This window comes from Aulonocara sp. 'chitande type north' Nkhata Bay, linkage group LG1 (assembly GCF_057382095.1).
Source record: "Aulonocara sp. 'chitande type north' Nkhata Bay isolate Kocher_YH1m ecotype deep benthic linkage group LG1, A_spYH_male_GT1.1, whole genome shotgun sequence".
Classification (NCBI taxonomy): Eukaryota; Metazoa; Chordata; class Actinopteri; order Cichliformes; family Cichlidae; genus Aulonocara; species Aulonocara sp. 'chitande type north' Nkhata Bay.
In genome coordinates this window covers 15,506,527-15,527,018 of record NC_141344.1, presented here as the reverse complement: position 1 = coordinate 15,527,018, position 20,492 = coordinate 15,506,527, and the positions used below count along the sequence as shown (strand labels likewise).

Sequence of the window (20,492 nt, the reverse complement as noted above, 5' to 3'; positions counted from 1 at the left end):
GTGGGTGTGGAGAATTTTGCCAGAAGGGAGCAGCCGAAGAGGTTTTTTTTCTCCAAACTTTATTGAAATTATAAAGCGAACAGTCAGTCATTCCAGTTCAGTTTGTACAGTAGACATACAAGGCAAATAAGAGTAACAATATACAGTACAATGAAATAAGAAGATAAATAAAGGATAAATAAATAAAGGGAAAAAAGAAAAAAAGGGTGACAGACTTCATAACAACTTTGTACTTTATACTTTGTACTTTATTTATATGTATATGTATATATATATATATATATATATATATATATATATATATATATATATATATATATATATATATATATATATATATATATATCATAATAATCTGACAATACTATAATATTGGCCATATTATATTTACATTACCACAGTGAGATGATTTTAGTCTCATGAACAACATTAACTAATTGTTATTTACTAACTAATCTTAAATGACTGTTCAGCACAGAAATGAAGCCCAACAATCATGTTTTACAGTCCCGTGGTCTCAGCCTCAGATACTCAACTAATCAAAGTGATGTCATGACAAAAATGAATGACCAACAAAACATTTTTCTCCTTCATTTCTGTCAAACAATGCTGTATGTAAGGTGTCTCGCGGTTAGTATCATGGTTGCTAGGCAACCTGAACAGCGCGACGAAGCGTATACCGTCCCATTTCACAAGCCTCTCACTTCCGCACTTCTCGTACTTATAGTACGCACCGTACGTAGTACGCGTAGTGCGCGTACTTCAAGCGTGCAGACCCTGAATTGGGACACAGCTCCAGTCTCCGTTGGCCGACAGGTTCATATCGTCTCTCGATTGCTTGTGCCTGGGCCGGCAGGGTGAAAGTTGAGGGGTCGTTCAAATCAGAAAACAGGAGACACGTGCGGATTCCAAAGCAGTAAGTTGAAAGACCTAAATTTGTCAGATGTGGGTCGATGGTAATAATCAAGTAAATCAGACGTTCTGAGCTGATTTGTATGCGTGCAGGCGGCTAGCAGCACCGGGATTAGTCCATGTTAGTATCAATATATGCTGCGTAGCTAGCCGTTAGCATTAAGCATGTCAGTGTGTGTTTCTGTGATGGGACTTCTACTGGTTTATCATTCTTATAAATGATTTTTTTTTTTTTACTTTATAAGTTAAAGTAACTCCGACAGATGGGCAAATAAACTCGGAACAACAAGTACTCTATAATATAAAACGACAGAATGCATAAAAACGATCAGTTCTAGATTATGAATTGATGACTTTTGTTTAAAACGGTAAAGAAAAATTTATCACTGCTGTAAAGACTTCTCGGGCTGCTTATAAATAGTGCAAAGCGATACACTCTCAGGCCACTTCACTAGGAGCACCTTGCTAATATCGGATTTGATCCCCTTTTCATTGAGAGCTTCCTTAAATCTTCGTGGATTCATCTTGAAAACATTCCTCAGAGATTTTGATCCATGTTGACATAATAGTATTACACAACAGCTGCAGATGTGTCAGGTGCATTTCCTCACCACTGTGTGAATCTCGTCTTCCACCACATCCCAAAGGGGACCATATTGAATTGAGAGCTGATCACAGCAGTTCACAGCAGAAAATTGAGACTCGTCAGACCAGCCAGCTTATTTCCAGTCTTTTTTTGTGCTCATAATTAGTTTAATAGATATAAATAATCAGTTGTTTGATCAATAAAGTGAAAAACCCCCCGCCTTGAATGTAGTCACATCCGGTTGTAATCCAGATGTTAGACAGATGGGGAGCAGTCTAGTGAGTACAGAGAGTTTGCAATGATGGGGATAACTGATGTCTGATAATTTAGATGAAGCCTAACACAACTGTTTTGCTGTTTGTTCATAGGTAAAACTCACAGTGTCATTACATATATATGTGTATATATACATTACAACATATGTCACAAATACTAAGACACGCATTGGTGCTAAAATAAAGTCAAGCAGCCACTTCTATAGAACACTATATCCCCTCACTCTTGACACTATTTCCTGTTATTTAAGTAGGAGTAGGTGAAGTTCAGGGTATTGACAAATACATATAAAAAGCTTTGAAGTTAAAATGATGTGGTTAACTGTTTCAGACAGCTTGTTTAAACACTGTGCCAAACTTAATTTGCTTGTCACTAAACTACTTCATGTGTATAGTAATTCTTTTCATTTTATCGCAGCTATTTGGAGGATGCTAATAAACTAAAAAAATGGATGGAATAGTTTTTTCCCTTTTATATAAAAAACAGGATCTGAATATTACTTTATAACTGACAGACAGTTACATACTTCTATAGCATCTATTTATAAAAATAAAATGAAGTAAAACTTCCAATTATTGTTGCATAAAATAAGAGTCAGGAAAAGCCTTACTTATCTCTTTCTGTTTCCTTGTCTGTCTTATATAATCCCAGCTAGCTGGTTTCACCATCACTAATGATTATCAGGAATATCCAGGTTTCCTCTTTCTTCTCCTCTGTGTAACCGCTCACTCCTTGTCTTCTTCCTGTCTTTCCAGACCTTTTGCATCAGCAGCTGCAGCGATGGCTGCCATCTACTCGGGTATCCACCTGAAACTAAAGAGCCCACAGACTCCATGGGATAACAAGCTGAAGCTGGCACGTTTTGCCTGGATCTCCTCACAGTGCCTGCTGCCCAACAAAGAACAGGTAAAAGTGGAAGCTTGTGAATGTTTGTAGCGCGGTAATTTCTTTTTTGGCGTGTATTAAGCAGCAGCTAACCTAAATCTGTCTGTAGGTGCTGTTGGACTGGTGCACCCATGCCCTCTCACTCTACTACAGTAAAAAGGTGGAGTTTTCCCAGGATTTCTTGGAAGGCCTGTGGTGCTACCTTGATGATGTGCTTCACAGCCGGAAGCTCCAGTCTTTCCTCAAGCAGGGAAAGACCATCACTCTCAAGCTCAACATGGCACAGGTACTCCAGCAGTTAAATCAGAAATCATGTCTGTGATATAACAGCACATGTGATCTCCTCTGACTCTGTCTTGTGTCATTAGAAGATAGTAAGAGCATGTCCTGCACAGTTCTGGGTTAATACTACAGTTGTAGCATGAATTGATAAAGACGCAATTATACTAAAAGGTCCCAGAATTACTAACTTGACAAGTGGAAGTTTTACTCACAGCTTTTTCTCTTTGCTTCCAGCTGCTTGACCAGCTGCAGAAGTGCGCACACGTTGGCTCCAAGTCGTCGGGGTGTGTGTCCTATATACTGAGCGTGTGTCAGTGCATTTTCTCTTCTCCTGCACTCTCATCTGTTTTTACATCTAAGTATGAACTTATGGTTGATCTGCTGGCCAAGCTCTGCTCGCTGGCCTGTCGTGAGCTGCAGGAGCAGTTGCCCATGGAATACCTAAAGAAGGAGCCTGTCACAAGTCACGATGAATCGATGGCCGAGTGTCTTCAGACTGAACCTGCAACAAATATGGAGACTTCCCAGATGGACATGCTGAATGGCAGTTCAGTAGATCAGCCACAGTCGGACGTTGACAAATCCTCTTCCAAGCCGAAGGAAAACCTCCATTCAGCTAACCTATTTGAGGTGTTGCTTCAGGTGCTGTCATCGTATTTGTCAGTGCAGCGACAACAAGCCAATCCTAGCAGAGTCTCTAGTATGGTGACAAACCACCTACTCCAACCCTTCGTCCTGCTCCGGCACCTGCTGACCTCGGGAGAATTTGCAGCGCGTCTCGCTCACCTGCGTCTCCGTCAACAGCTTTGTAGAGACATCCGCATGAAGATGGACTCCATCCTTCAGTTGGCACTCTTCCCCTCTGAGCACCTGAACTTGTACAAGGAGGAGCTCCTTCCACCTAAAGAGGATTCTGGGAAACGTGGTTCAAGAGGGACAAAGGGGCCTTTCAAGCCTGTCAACGCTGTACTTTCCAAACTGAGCGACCGGGGTTACTGTGAGCCATCACTACATTACCCTGTGAAGTCCAGTGCTTTGTGTCTGTTGTTTAAGTTTTTTCTGGAAAAGTACGGGAAAGCGAGGGTAGAAGATGAGGAGGAGCAGAGGATGCTGTGTTTCTACTTTCTAAGCAGATTAGTTCCAACTTTAGATCTTCATCTTGGTGAGCAGAAGTCACCTCCAGCTTCCATGAGCTCCCCAGAGAACTGGAACCTGGCTCTGCTGGCTGTGGAGTCCCTGCTAAGCCAGGCGCTGTCGACCGGTATTTATAATGTGGCCGCAGACAGGATACGACACAAAGACGTCCAGCTCAACTTTTACAGAGCCGTGGGACAACTGCTCTTCAACGAGGCCCAGCCGAGGTAAAGAACAACTTCTCTGCAAAACATTTTTATTCCAATAAAATTACAGAATAATTTTCTTTTCTTATGATAGAAAAATTTCCCGTCTTGACTTTCAGCATTCCATCGTGGTACCGCTGTTTGAAAGTGCTTTTGAGTCTCAATCATCTGATTCTCGAGCCAGATCTGGACCAGCTTTTATCTTCAGCCTGGATTAATGCCGAATGCATGGAAGCACGAGTGCAACGCGCCAGACAGGTCTTCATTTAACTTTTATATTTTACAAATTAAAAAAAAAAAGGACAATAAATCAGTGTTTTTAATTACAAACTCAGTTCTTAAAAGTTGAGATGCTGTGATCTGCAAATCTCATAACCCCATATTTTATTTACAATAGAACACAGAAAACATATTAACTGTTTAAACTGAGAAAAAGTACCTTTGTATATCCTCATATTGGATTTTAGCTGCTCAACAGTCCCAGGTTTTCTTTGTCATATTTTTCATTTCATTATGTGCAAATGTTTTCCCTTAATGAAAGGTGTGGAGTGCAGGCAGGCAGGCCAGCTCAGCACCTGGACCCTCTTCTCCTATGAAGCCATGCTGCTGTAATAAAGTTGTAGCATTGCTAAACTGCATATTGCAGATTAACCTGCTGAAATATGGAAGGAAGACAAGGAAGTCTTTCCCTGAAACAGATGTCACCTAGATAGGTCATGCTTCTCTAAAACCTGTATATACATTTCAGCCCTTATGCTGCCTTTCAAGATGTGCAAGCTGCCAATACTATAGGCATTAATGCACACTCATATTCTCAGAGATGGAGGCTTTCGAACTGAGCGGTGATAACAAGCCAGATGGTCCCTTCTCCTCTTTAGTATAGAGGACGCAGTGTTCGTGTTTTCTAGAAAGAATTTCAAATTTGGATTTGTTTGACCACAAAATAGTTTTCTGGATTTCTGGAAGTGTTCCTTATTTCTATGACAGAATGATGGCTAACTGACGGTCCAAAGTTCAGTCATCCAGTGTTGATTTGTTAGCCTTTGTTAGATTTCTCCAAAATCCCTGAATTTTTGAAATTATGTATTATAGATTATGAGATTAAAACTCTTTGCTTTTTTAATGTTTTAATAAGCTGATGTTTGTCATGACATGTGAAAATGTCTAAATGTAAGCATTTGATATGTTTTTGTGTTTTTTCTGTGAGTTTATAAAATCTGCAGATCATTGTGTTCTGTTTTAATATACATTTTATACAGCACCACCAACTTTTTAAGAATTGAGTTTATTCATTTTAATTTATGAATATTCAGATGGTGATGTTTTAATGAAACTTTACTTGCCAACAGCTCATGGTGTGCAGCCTCCTCCAGACCTACACTAAGCTCCGTCAGCTGCCTCGTCTGTTCTCTGAGCTCGTGTCAGTGATCTGCCAGCCTGCTCTGGATGACCTTCGACCTCCTCTTCTGCCTGAAAGCATCTCCACCTCTCTCAGGACCTGCCTTCTGGACACACCTCCATCCCAAGTTTTAGAGATCTGTTCATCGGTGATGGAGGCCATTAGGAAATACATACTGCCTGACCTGGTGAAGGAGAAAACAGAGGGAGAGCGAATGGAGACTGATGGAGAACATGAGGACCAAGAGAGAAAAGACGCTTCTCTCAAACTCCTCCCCCTCAGTCAGCTGCTTCATGCTGTTTTATTCAATCTGAAGACTCTAGACAATGCCTCTCCTGTTCCCTTGGTGAGGCAGAGTCAGGACCTAATGAAGGGGTTTCAGAGCTTGATAAAGGAGTTACTACGTGTGGTTTCAACAGAGAAGAAGAATAGAAATACAAGTTCAGTTCAGAAGGCCTCAAAGAAAGGCAGAAAAAGTCTGAACCTCAAAGAGAAACCTTCAGAGTCTAAAACTGGAGCACTGTGGGAGCAGAAGACCCTGGAGGCAGCTCTCCTGCTCAGATACACCTGGGTGGAGGTGGATACACTCTTCCACATGCACTGCTACAAATATGCATCTCCTGATGAAGCTCCTTCTAGTTCTCCAATCTCTGACATAGAGAGTCTTTTATCAGGTGACATCTTACCTGCTTGTCACCGTCCGTCCCCCTCCTACAGCCCAATGAGCTGCATGCTGCTCAAGCTCCTCACTTTACAGCAGATGAAGAAGATTTTGCTGGACGACGTGTTATTAGGCGAATCCAGCACCGCAGCGCTTCTAAAAAGGTCAGCACAGTTTATTTTAGCTACATCTGAGCTGGAGGTGAGTCTGGATGGAGAGCAGGCGTGGGACAGGCAGATCAGCAGCGTGACCACCAGCTCCTACTTTGCAGCGCACTGGTATCTTGTTACGACCAACTTACCTTTGATCCTTTGCCACCTGAGCAGCGAAGACGTGCGCTGCATAGCTGACGTACTTATCAGCTCATTTCTGAACAGACGGACAGACGGATCAGAAGACTTGCCGCCCGACTCTCTGACCGTCTCCCTCATATCTTCGCAGCTTCTTCAAAGCCCAATGCTTGCTGAGTTGCCTTCACTGTTCTCCGCCACAGTTTGGTCGCTCACACAAAGGATTATCTGTGTGCTCGGGGCAGCACATACACCCGAGGTTTGTTCCACACTTCTGACATTTCAGGAAAGAGAGGCAGTCTCTTCACAGAGAGATGCCAGTCAGCCTCTGCCCACGCTGGTGAAGAAAGAGACTATAGTTGAGGATATTTTGACATCCTCTAAAACTGGAGAGATTTTTGTACTGCTGACTGAAACAGAAAGCAGGGAGCTGGTAGGCTTACTTCAAATCTTAACAATCCTACATCCAGATGGATTGAGCTCCGAGGATCTCTCCTGTGTGTTCCTCCTGCTTTTCTTTATGCTCACCTCCACCTCCTGTAAGCCAGAGAGGATGACAGAATCTGGAGGTGATGCTCTGTTCCTAGGAAAGCTGCTCGGGGTTCTCACTCATCTCCTAGAGAGTAAGAATTTCCAAAGTGTTCTGAAGCTCATGCACGGTAGTACTTTGCTGCAGGCCGCTTTGTCGTCTCTCCTGTGGCATAGAAGTAGTGCGAGAGCTCAAGCCACATGCAGCACTGATTGGTTGGATTTTATCAAAGCGGTGCAGGTCTTCATACAGACCTTAGTCAGTTTGATAATTATCAGAAACAGTAGTGTTCGACTCAACCTGGACCAGTTTGCTTCCTATCTTACTAGCGAGGAAGTGACAAGCATACAAAATGCTGAATCCAGTTCAGGGGCTTCCTTGTCATCAGTTCATCTTTTGCTGGCATCTGTGACTTCTTTCTCCCAAGTGATGATCTCCAATTTGGGAAGAAGCAAGGCACTGGATCAGATTTTAACCCAAATACTTGCAAAAATAACTGCTTCGCTGGTACCAGCTGTCGAGTTTGTCCTAAAGCCCCAAACTCTCAGTGAGGGGGTGAACCAGCCCGCCAGCATCCTGGGTCAAGCTTTTCTAGTAGATGTCGTAACAGTCATGCTGCAGTCTGAGCTGTCCTCACTCTCAGTGGAGGATGAGAACAAGCACAGTGGCACCAGGCTCACTCATATGAGCCTTTATCAGGGCTTCTGCCAGCAGATCCTTAAAGAAATAAGCTCTGCCCCCAGGCCCATGGACTTCCTGGTTTCCTCTCTCCGCTTCCTGTCCTCCTTTTACCAAGCTGTGCAGATGGTGGAGGGAAAAGACACGGAGGAGGAAGGAGGGATGAAGAAGGGAAGAAATGAGCTGGATGACCTTTACATTCAGATACTGCAGACTGTGCACAGGCTACTGACAGGTATATGCAACCATATTAAAAACAAACATCTCATTCACCTGTGCAATCAGTCAGTGTTGTCCTTTCAGTAATTACCTCTGCACATCGCACACATTGACACAGGAATACAACTAAGGGAGTATTTCATGCCATCTGTTAAAGAAAATGAGCTTTTCTCTGTCGCACGTACGACAGTCAGATTCAACCCAGCTAGTTAAATTTCAAGTTGTTTGAATTTGAATTCTGTTGCAGAGGATTCTTGGGCTCCACTAGAGCAGCTTTACATGATGCTTAGTTCGACAACTTATCCTGGGGCCTTGGTGCAACTTTCTTCTGATTGGCTGCTCCTTGCAAACACAATTAAGAATATCTAATTAAGAATATCTGTTCTGGTTGACATCACACAGATCAAAAAGTAATAAAATAATAAAAGAGAAAGCCTGATAAACCCCTTTTTATGAAACCAGTCTCCCTGTTGCCTTTGTCAGTTTTAGTGACAACATTTCTGTTTGGATCAGTATATTTTATGTGTACTTTATTGTTCCCTGTGGGGGAATTCCTCTCTGCATTTAACCCATTCACTCAGTGAAGCAACCATTGCTTGCATCCATCGTGTTATTGAATGGACTGATTTATTATTAATGCAGCACATTAATGATTCTGTTTTCTTGCTAAAATCTCTTTCGATCTCTTTGATTTCAGCTCCCTGGCTGCCTTCAACTGACCTCAGTGAGCTGGAGCCGGCTGTGCAGGAGCTGTTGCGCCACTTGGTGGCGAAAAGTACCACAAGTCGATTTAATCTACTGCTGATGACGATCAGGGAAGGACTGGACATTAGCAAGCTGAGGGCAGGAAACTGCAGGGTGAGGCTGAGACTGAATTTTCCTATTTCAGATTTCATGATCTTAAAACCTGTAGAATCTGCACAATTTAGATTTTTCTGTGTTGTTAATACAATGTTTTAGATGAGAGGCTTTCTCTTTATCTACCTGACAAATGGGAGGTTGTGATTTTGGGTTTTTTTTTTCCCCACAGTGAATAAGAATGTTTAATACTCTGTGTTAACTGTTTTTTCAAACTCTTCTATCTGTTTGCTGCTCTCCAGGAGGCACTATCTGCAGCAATCACCATTAAGCTGCTGTCCTGTTGTCAGCTGCCTGAAACCTGCTCCAGAGCTCTGTGGCTCATTGCACCACAGATTATATCTGCTGTGGTGGTGAGAAACCCAAACACTCACACTCGAACACATACAGAGTTTAATGCAGTGAGAATACACACACACAAAAGCACCACTTTACTCATGCACATATATACAGTACTTAAAAGGGGCCCCTTAAATGTACAATAAAGACAGTAAGAGAGACTGTAGGCAACCTCTGGTAGGCTTGTTAACTGTTGCCTGCAGCTGCCTTTTTCTCTGCATTGCCTGTGTCAGTCGACTGGACTGCCTCTGGCGGCGCTCGGTGTTAGCTACCGTCAGCTTTGTTTCCCAAGTGGTTTCCTCTTGAGACGTGCAAGTCAAATGCTTCCTGGGTCTCTTATTGGCCCCACCTGCACCTGCAGAGAGGCTGAGGTGGAAGCTGTAAACCATCAGGAATATCAGTTGATTACATCATGGTGTTTATGCTCCAAAACATGTGCTTCTTCTGATCCTTCTGTCTAATCTCAATCATATTTAAAGTTTAATCGCATCCCCTGTATGTATGCACATTTTTCAGTTCAATAGCATGCTGGTTTGAACTGTGTTTAAAATTATTATGATTTTTTCCCCTAATTTTAACGACCTACTTTGGGTTACTGCGGTAATTTTTAAAATTGGTATTAAAATCTCTGCCAGACCACCAAAATGTCCCAGATCACCATGAAGAGAGTGAGGACAGTGTTTTAGAAACAAAATGCATTTCACGCTCGTAGTTTCCCTGCCTGCCTGTCGGGAGGAGCTGCTGTCCAAGCTAAAAGAATATAAAACCTTTTGTGTTATTGCGGGAATGCTGTGTGTCATTGGTCAGTTGTTTGTTTTCACAAAAAAAGACGGTTAAATCAGTTTGCACACCTGGTGTGGAATCACTGGAATGATGACAAACGGGGTTATGGGTGTGGGGCACGCCTCGAAATGAAGCCAGCTTTGTTTTGAGGCCAGAGTCAGAAACTGTGACTGGAAAATGAACTGGCTTCAAACTACAAGTTAAATGACTGCTTACATGTTTAGGATTTATGGTTTTTTTTATTATTATTTAGGTAAAAGCCATTAAACAAGAATAATCAGTTTAACATTCACATTATAGTGAAGACAAGCAGATACTGGGCCATGATGATGAGACGCGACAGTCCGATCTCCGGCTCATCATCTGTGATGGTTTTAGCGACCATGCGCTGGAAGTACATGGGACCTTTTTTATTCTTTTATTCAATAAAAATGCCTGTAATTTTTTAATGCTTGACAGCCACCAGCGCCCAAAGACAGCCACAGTCTTTTGTTCATCTTCTTTGTAATTTTCACTTATGCTCTTTTGGCCTTTTCATCAAGACCCCCACCCACTCACACGGAGTGCTCTGATAGACACACATCCCCTCACTCACGCTTTTGTTATCTGTCAAGTCTGTATTTTTATACATGTGAGAGAGAGCCTGTTCAAAAGCATAAAATATTCTAATTAAATTCTTCTTTTAAGTGAAGAGGCAGAATTTTATTAAAATCTTTTTTTCTTCAGCTCCTTAATGGTGGTTACTTGTCACGATTTCTCTTTGGAAATACACAAAACTACTTTAATTTACATGCCGATTGTTATATTTTTGTTTGCATTTATTTAGTACAGTATTACAATGCTTAACAAATGTATTAGACCACCAGTTAAAAACATAGGAAACACAAGTATTTTAGAAATCTTAAAATTATATTATTTATTCTTTATTTATTCTTTATTTATTATGTGTGTGGTAGGTAGAAAGCTTTTAATGTCATACAATAAAGTGCTGTGTAACTGTGTGTGAATGTAGGCTTGTAATATGGAAAAGTGCAAAATAACGACTACTCCAGGGTTTGGAAAACATTTCTCCTTCTTAAACCAATTCCCAGAGCCCACCAGTGAGGCGTGCCTGCATGCATGCACTGAGTCGTTTCTGCAGTTATGTAATCACCGTTAGTCACCTATAACCACGTGATCAAAATCTCACTGCATGAATAGTTCATGAGGTCATCCATCTCTCCAGCCTCATCTCCAGCTCTACCTGTCTACTCGGTGGACTGTGTTTTTTGCATGAGCTGACACCATGAATCAGTCAACAAATGCAAACTGCAAATATGTAATGTCCTTGCTAGAAGGCGTGGGCGGGGGTTGCTGTGGCCGTGGCCTTTGCTCTCTTAAAAATCATCCTCAGTACTCCTAATGGTTTTTCACCTTAAGGGCTTTCCTGGGTGTTTGAGATATTTGTAAATAGCTGTTATTTTTGCAGGGTTTAGTTCAAACTTTCAGTCCTTAGAAAACATTGACACTTGGAATTTCATTTCTGGGAGTTACTCTGAGCCAAGTACTTTGTGAATGTGGACTCTGTTGCTTTGCATGCTGGCTCATTGTCACTGACTTGATTTAATGGGACCTTAAAATACGATGAACAGGTCCATTGTTAATATTGTTAGGCACACCTGTGCTGCTGTGGGAAGTCATGTCTGCTGTGAAACAGCCTTTTGTTGTCAGTTTTGTTAAATATGTATTTTCGGTATTCATTACATCCAGAAAGCTTTAAAAAAAAAAAAAAAAAAAAAAAAAAAAAAAGATGAGTTGTGAAGGAAATACTTTAATGTTTGGAAGGCTTGGATTTTTGTAGCTTCTTGCTCTCATTGTTTGTACGTGTTCATCTATCGAACCTTTACTGTGTCTTTGTCTTTCTGTGTTACAGTTCTTAGTGAGATTATCCAGTCAGGACGTCTCGCTGACCCTTCCCTTTACCATTCCCACGATAATGTCGATGACATCACTGCTTCGACAGGGGGAGGGGCAAATCACCAGCCCTCATCATGTGACTTTGATTCTTGGAGCGCTCCAGTCAGTCCCCCTTGACCACATGACCCCAACAGTCTATCATTCAGCTTTCTTGGCTGTTCACGAGGCGCTGTTCGCCATCATCCAGTGTCATCCTCAGGTATGAAGGGACAGGTAAAAGAAGTGGTGCAGGGGTGTGAAACATGCAGTGTGTAAGAGGGTCCAGTCTGGCATAGGGGATTGCTTTTTAATAAGTGAGAACTTATTCAGTTAAATTATATAAAATGTGTTTCACTGCTGCTTAGCTCTAAAATAGTTGACCATGTCAAGGTGTTGTGCGTGTAAATAGACACTGAACATTGTAATGCACATGACAGTGGCTTTGGAAATGTGGAAAAAGTATGTTCTTTAAACTGCACTTGCCTACAGTTCCTGTACAGGCGTGCCAAGAGCTTTGTTCACATTGTGCAAAGCTCTAGTTGCAGCCAAGCAGCAGAGGGTTTCCACTTTGCCACCCTTGGGATCATATCGCTGCTGTATGCAGATGACATGGTTCTTCTGGGCTCATCAGGTGATAACCTTCAGTGTGCATTAAGGCAGTTTGCAGCAGAGTGTGAAGTGACTGGGACCAGAATAAGCACCAATCTGAGACCATAGTTGTCAGCTGGAAAAGGGTGGAGTGCTCACTCTGGGTCAGGGGAGGGGAGAATGGAGCAGGAGATGGATGGATGGATTGGTACCAGTGATACTGACGCTGTGCTGATCTGTTAGGGACTGGAGAGCCCAGGATCTCACGATGGGCTTGGGAACATCTTGGTGTCCTGGGCAGAGACATGCGAACAGTAATGAAAGTTTCTCTGGAATGTCTTAAAGGGAATTTTCAAATTGCAAACAAACTTCCTCTTTGAATTGCAGATGAGCTGATTAGATTTCAGTGTCCAAAGTTCAGGATCAGTTTAACCTGTTACAAGATGTTTTTAGCCTTGACTCAAGAGTTTGTGCTCCTGGTGTTTTATGCAAAAAGATGAGCAGTTAATTAATTTACTGCAGAAACACAGATCGTTTTTCAGCCATAACTCAGCAGCAGGTAAGGTTTATGTAAACTGCAGCTGGACTCCAAACACTGAATGACCTCCTTGATGTGAGGCCACTCTTCGCTGCTGATCTACTTTAGTACCGACAACAAGATCAAAGTGTCACACCGCTCTGATATCAAATAAGACTTTATTTCAACGTTTAGGTGAAAAAAAACAGTTATTCATTCTATAAAGGATTCCACTGGGAACATTACTCATGATCCACAACAAATAAATAAATCTCCCAAACAATAAATTCTCAGCACCAGAAGGTTTTCCAGTACACTTCTTCAAAGACTTATGGCCTAAGGTAGCGCCTACTTTTTTTTTTAGAATGGTCACTCAAATTCAGAACCATCAGGCTCTGTCTCCAAACATGAACTCTGCCATCATTGTCTACTTCATAAAACAGGCAAAGATCCTGTGTAACCATCCAGCTACCGCCCAGTTTCACTCGTAAATCTAGACCTTAAAATACTTTGCAAACTCCTTGTCACCACATTCATAATGCATTCTGACCAAACAGGTTTTTATTTGGCTTTGCTGCCTGTAATGCGCAGCCAGGCTGCTGGGTGCGGCTGCTCGCTTACATTATTATTGCAAAAAGCTGAATGAGCAGTTTAATTCTCATAGATAATTTTCTAATAAATTTCTACAAGATGCTTTTGTACAGCTAAAGAACATTAAAAAGGTACTTTTTAAAAGCTGTTCCTGCACTCTGCCCCCGACTTATGAAATCAGACCTACACACTTGTATAATGAAGGTCTCTGTAGGTCAAGGCTGCTGGTTTGAATCCTTGATTTGAAGAAAATGTGGTATGTGGTGCCGCTGAGCTCACAGGATGCCTCGAAGGAATTCCGCTTTCAACAAAAGGATATTGCAGCTCACCAGCTGCATGGAAAACATCACGATGTCTACTTTTTCTGCCTTGTACTGGGAGTGTTCACTTTGCACCCAAAAGGTCGTAAAAATGAACTTTTTTTTTTTATCCTGAAGAAATGGAGCCATCTACATCCCGGCCCACACGCTTTATTCTGCTCCGGCTTTGTTAATGCGATAATTTTTTCAGTTTTTCTGAATCTAAAATGTTGACAGTTTGTTGTTCAGTAACAGCGACAAAGCCGGGCTGAAATGGGGCAGCTGTGTTAAATAAAGCCAGCCATGAACGAGCTAAGTGATATCAGATGTTTGCAAGGACAAAAGACGACTAAGAGAAGGGGGAAGAGGGGAGGAAAAAGGAGGCAGTGAAGGAAAGCAGAGTGAGAAAGAGACAGGAGTAAAAGATAAGCGATAAAGAGATTAAAGGATAAAACCGGAGATGGAGAACGTGATACATGAGGGAAGTTTCAAGACAAAATAGAAAAGAGGGTTATGTCAGAGAGGTGTGAGGGAGGAGGCTCAGCAGGGAGAGGTCGGGGAGCTGGCAGGCCGGGTAGGTTGGCATGGAGCAGGTTTAAGTCGATGGAAACCGTTGCTGAGCTCCAACCAGAGCTGGTGACATCATCCCTTCCTCATTTATATTCTTCCCGTCTCTCCTTCCCTGCCTCAGTCTCCCCGAAGGGAGCAAGGTACAGACAAAAATGCATGCGTAGCTCTCGCGGGAATCCAACTTTTACCTCAGTCATTTTGCGAGCTGTAAGTTTATGGCTGCTCCGTTACAACTCTGTGAAAGCGATGTAACAGATGGATCTGTCAGGACTGCTTAGTCCATTTTTTTTTTTTTAACCGTCTTGGATTCAGTTCTCTGCTCTGTGTTTGTCAGATCCTAAAAACATGTAACATTTGTCCTCCTTTGAGTGTTTTACCACACATATGACAGTATTTCATGAGTTTAGGTCGGGTTGAGCACAATTCATGTTAATGCTGTATTAGTGGTGTGAATGGAATGTAACATAATCCAAAGTCAGTTGCAAATCCTCAAGAATAAATCTAATGACTCTTCTGGGAATTTAAGAGTCTACAGTTTTCTGCCAGGATCTATTGCTTTTCAGCAATTGCAGTATAACAGTGTTTTATCAGGCAGAAGTATGACCTATTAAGATATATGTTACTGACTGTTTACTTTTTGTGTGTGTTTCCAGGCGATGTTAAACGCAGCTCCCTCCTTCTTAAATGTCTTCTACCGTCTAGTGGCTTCTATTGTGCAGGAAGGTCGGCAAAGAGGAGACGGTGACGCAGGTAACATTAACATCGTTCACTAATGTGGCCAAACCAGCTCAGTCAGGCTGTTAGGACTGCACAGTGTAAAGTTGTAGGTGAAAGACATAACAGGAAACGTTATCATGTCTTCAAGGCCCAGAAAAGCAGTCTGCTTTACTCTGATGAAGGGGCTGTACTAGCGTTCACTGTTCACTACAGATGTGGCTTGTGTTTTGTTACCGTCCTCCCAACAAAAAATAACACTGCAGATTACTGAAGAATAATAAATTGCGTTGTGTAATCTGGAGCTGACACAAACTTTGTGCTATGCCCACACATGTTTCAACACTTCTGGCAGTAGCCTCCCAGAAGTAGAGAAGGTTACAGGCTCATTTTCTCATTTTAAATCCACTGTAAATTTAAGACCTCTGTTTGCAGTAACCTCCTACTTAGTCACCATAGGAACTATTCTCTGTACCAATAAGAGTGCTGCATGAGCACTCTGGGGTTTAGCTTTAAATTTTCAGCTGTCTTAATGCTGCAATCACACCATGATGATATTGTCCTCAGGCTCTTGTATCTGTAGAAATAAACATGTATGATTGATTAATGCTTCACTGTGTAATTAAAGAAATGGAAAAAAGGCTGAAGCACAGACTGTATATAAGAACTGGACATTTCTAGGGATGTACCTATCCAGCTTCTTTCAGTGTGATACAACAATATACTAATCAGAGATTTTAAGGGGACACCTGATCAGTTAGGTAACATAAACTATTGTGAATCCATTTCCCTGCATTGGTGGCAGACAACTCCCCAAAAAAGGCTTTAGTGTGCGCACAGGTTGATGATCAAGTGTTTCCCTTAATGATTTTAGCTGTGTGAATGAAGCTGAACAGAATAACAGAATAGAAAAGCACATAGATTGGCTTGTTGTCACCTTGTTTTCAAGTTTAAGGTGTGGGTACGCCACCGGATTGGCCGCTTTGTGTGGTGCGCAACATCATCGCACTGTCACTTCTATTTACACCGCTGTTAGCTCACAGGAAGTCGCTGCAACATCCTCTGTATAATTTGTCACTCTCTGGGCTTCTGCACTGTTACGCTCGTGTCTTCAACCATAATATGGCAAGTTGCAAAAATTGAGAGGCGCACGATCGGCCACCAAAACGACAGGCCACGTTAGCAAAATTTGACGACATTTTCGGCGTGCTCTCAAATGTCTCTTTGGTTTTTTTGTTCATTAAACATTTTCATTATGAGATTATTGAGTTTTGTAAGTGCAACGTGGTGCTCATTTTGCAAATTATGGCCCCAGTTAGAGTCAAAATGGAGGATAAAGTGCTGTATCATCAAATCTGCTTTCAAGACACTAAGAAGGCAATGCTCTTAAAAGATCACCTAGAAGCTAAAACAGCTCAATTTGCTTGTGACACGAGCCATTACTAATGTCCATCTTTTATATACAGATCATGGATTTGCAGCTTTGTATCTCCAGCTGTCATTGAAAACATCCGGCCGGTCAATGCAGTGTTACGCTCCAGTTTATCTATTGATCATTAGTTTGGTTTGGGTAACATAAAATAAGAATCTTGTAAAGTAAAGAATATCTTTACATTCCACATATGAACATCTGAATAACATGAACACCTTTCTCTGTTTTCTGAAGGTCCAGACAGTGATGTGTATTTCCAGTGCTCCAGGCTCGTAGAGAGGATGTACTCTCACATTGCTGCAGCCGCTCAGAGCTTCACCGCGCTCTCAGCCTTCATGGTGGCTCAGTACGTCACAGAGCTGCAGAAGGTACACACACACACACACACACACACACACACACACACACACACACACAGTATGAATGTTCTCTGTGTCTTGATTTACTAATATTTGTACTGGAAACATATTCTTTCTGATGGTTTTTACAATTTGGTGACAGAGCAATGAAATGCCAGACACACACACACACACACACACACACACACACACACTCATAGTATTACAGAAAGCCAAGACAGTTCCCCATCTGTCATCCCCTGTGATTTTCTACAGCTGTGAGTGACACACACACAGACATTGATGTATGGAAGAGGCAGCAGGATCTCAGATGATCCTTTGATCCAGCCCAGTTTGTCTGGTAGCCGTTGAGCTGAGCGATGGAGGCGCTGACGCTCAGAAGCGGTGATTTCCATTGGCCAAACTGTAGATGTTCACAAATCTCAGTGAACAGGTCCAGGATTACTGTAACTCTGAGTGCTGGAGTGAAGCTCCCTCAGTACAGTGAGTCACGTCTGGCTCCTGAGAGCGGCTGCTCTCAGCTGCCAGACTGTATTTAACATGACGCCAGCCCGACTCAGCAGTTTCCAGTCGAGTCGCATACTGGGAAAAAGAAAATGAGCAAACCGGCGGGCAGACAGACAGAAATAGCGTGGAAGTCATATTTGGGATTCTTTGTACTCCGTAAATCATCTAATAATCCTAAAATTGGACTTATGGGAATAGTTTAAAGACTCTGTGCTCTTTGTAATTTAGCTGCCTCTGTGTCAGAGCTTCTCCTCGTGGCTCTTTGAAGCAAACCTCCTGTGGAGCAGCAAAGCAACATTTTATCAACAGTTTATTAAATTAAATCACCAAACATGGAGTTTGTATGAGTGGGAAAGCTATGATTTCATATCACCCTGTAAATATGCTTTTTAATACTGTAACGTTAAGGCATTTTAATACGGGAATCTATGGGGATTGACTCGCTTTTGCAGAAAGCCTCAAGTGACACCTGGAGGAACTGCAGTTTTGTTTCCCCTCGGTTAGGACCAGTGAAGATCGAGACAGTATTTGCACAAATGTGCAATCCACTGTGAGACTACTCGTCGGTGTGCAAAGTGCTGAATTGTAGATTTGAGCAAAGCTCCAAACCTCACGTGATGAGCAAAGGGGCGATTCGAACTTATCAGTCACAGGGTAGACTGATCTAGGTTTAAACAGATATTTGCATGCGTATGAATGCGTAAAATCTGGTCACAAGGAGCATGATTTTGGTGATTTTCTGCTTTGTGGTTTCTGTTTGTTTGCCCTTCTTCTATGTAGAGTTATATGATGAGCAGGATTTGGTTGCCAGTAAACAGTCCTGTGCTGAGGCCAAAAGAGGCCGTTTGTTTGGCAAAATGCAATCTCAAAACCATCGGTTGTTTTGTGCAGTTGTCGCTCTGCATGTAGTCGTTAACACTTTTGTCTTATGCATGAAGGATCCCCGGTTTGAGCACACACGCACACCTAGCCATCAGCTGGACTCTGTCAGGAAGTAAAATAAAACATATAAACGAGAAGCCGAAAATACCAAAAAAAATTTAGTATTTTGAAACAAGGACCAGAAAACAGAACAGGAAATCTTATCCTATCATCACCTGAAAAATAAACACATGTTGGGGGTTTTCTGTTACGCTTGTTGGACCATAAAAAATTGAATATAATTGTATTATTTTCGAGCAAAAACAAGTAGTGCTTTATAAGTAAACACTGAATGTAAATATAAAAAGCGGAAATAGACGAGTGCTTTACATAGCTTTGGTTATCATGTTCATTTTCTGCCTCTTCTGTCTCAGTTTCGTATTTTTCTGCACACAAAGCAGTTACTATGTGCTGCTGACTGCTTTGTTTGCAGAAATCCCCATGGTGGGTTGTTTCCTTCATGTGTGAAGCCTATCATTATGTGACTCAGGTTTTATCTAATCGTTAAACAGGTACAGTCAGCAGCACAGAGCAGCCATCACCTCCTCGCTCATTGTCAGAGGTCTGTAGACTGCGGTCACCGCTGATAGCATCAGGTCATGGTGTGTTACACCTGTGCGTCTGTGGCAGTGTAGTGTAACAGAGATGAATAACCAGATGATATTGAATATCCACTTGGCTCGTTGTGCAGGGTCCACTGAGCACAATCATTGTTGTTTGACTATTTTACGTGTTATTAGAGTAAGACAGCTCCACCCGTCGTTGGCTGAACACGTTGCTCTGCTTCTGTCACTCAGGTGCAGATGAAACGTGTAAGACCTTCCTATTTTCAGAAAACTAAAAAATCCTCTGCAGCAGTGTGACGCCACGTATACTTGATCCCCCAGGCAAAACCCTGTACTGAATTTCATATGTAAACTACAGCGTGGGATTAAAAATACAACTTTTTACATTTTTAGCGCATTTTGGAGCAACAGTGACGCAAACTGCTGATTATTACTATAAAATCTGCTGTCATGAGGTGTCAAACTGCAAATTAATGTAGATCATGTTGTTTTTTTTAAGTTGTGATGTTTATCGATCCTATTTGAGAAACTCTTTTTGGGATGCACCTGGAAGTTTGAATCTAGGTTTGTGGACCGTTGCTATGGACTGCTCTGTATTTAGATATTTTCTGGGTTTCTGGGGAATTAATTGATCTTCATTGTTGAATTTTTGTAGTCCTACTCTGAGCATTTGCAGTAATATAGTTTTTGTCAGTATAAATGATTATATCTGTCCTTTGATGTCTCTCTAATTGAAACTTATGGCTGAACTAACGACTTAAATGTGTATTTAACTGTTTCGGCGCATAATTTCCGGTTTGAAATGTTGACATCGGGTTGATGGATATTGCAGCATACGGTATCATATTCCTATGCAAATTTGACCTTGTTAAGTGCAAAACAGAGAGGAAGAGATGTGTGTACACAGGATCATCATTTCGCTGGAACACAGATGTGATTTATGAAATGAGCAAATGATGTCTGACCTCAGATTCATATAAATTCTTCTTGTATCTCTTATTGTCTCTGCTGTCTCGTCCTCTTTCATAAATGACCTCTCCAGGTTACTCTGCGACCAGACGTGAAGCTGCATCTTACTGAGGGCATCTATCTGATACTGGACCTGTGCAAGGAGCAGGATATCAAGTTTCTGAGGGCAGGACTGCCGATGGGAGTCAGGGAGGTCTTCAACGAGCTGTACGGCAGCTACACCCACTATCACAAAGCACAGAGGCAAGGAGAGGAAAAGTACACTGTTTAACTGCCCAAATCGCCTTTGGTTTCAGTTTAGGTTTCAGTTTAATTACACAAAAGTAGATTTTCTGCTTATGTTTGATTATTTTTAAGTAGAAAATCAGTTTTGTATACCATATGATGTCACTGTTGATGTTCTTGCTCCTCGGAGTTTATTGTAAAATTAAGACGGTGGATTTTGTACCTAAGACAATAAATATATGATTTCTGCAATTTTGTTAAA

At 41.8% G+C, this 20,492-nt stretch overlaps 1 protein-coding gene across 1 annotated transcript; it reads left to right on the top strand.

Moving 5' to 3' along the window:
* The first annotated feature begins 422 nt into the window (after positions 1-422).
* Positions 423-20,492, top strand: urb2 (URB2 ribosome biogenesis homolog). The gene is made up of 12 exons (XM_086285292.1): positions 423-916; positions 2,530-2,680; positions 2,769-2,945; positions 3,176-4,302; positions 4,401-4,539; positions 5,631-8,073; positions 8,755-8,915; positions 9,158-9,268; positions 11,950-12,192; positions 15,191-15,287; positions 16,918-17,051; positions 20,079-20,492. Exons 2-12 carry the CDS (start codon positions 2,555-2,557, stop codon positions 20,274-20,276), a joined length of 4,956 nt encoding a protein of 1,651 aa, XP_086141418.1. The 5' UTR covers positions 423-916; positions 2,530-2,554; the 3' UTR covers positions 20,277-20,492.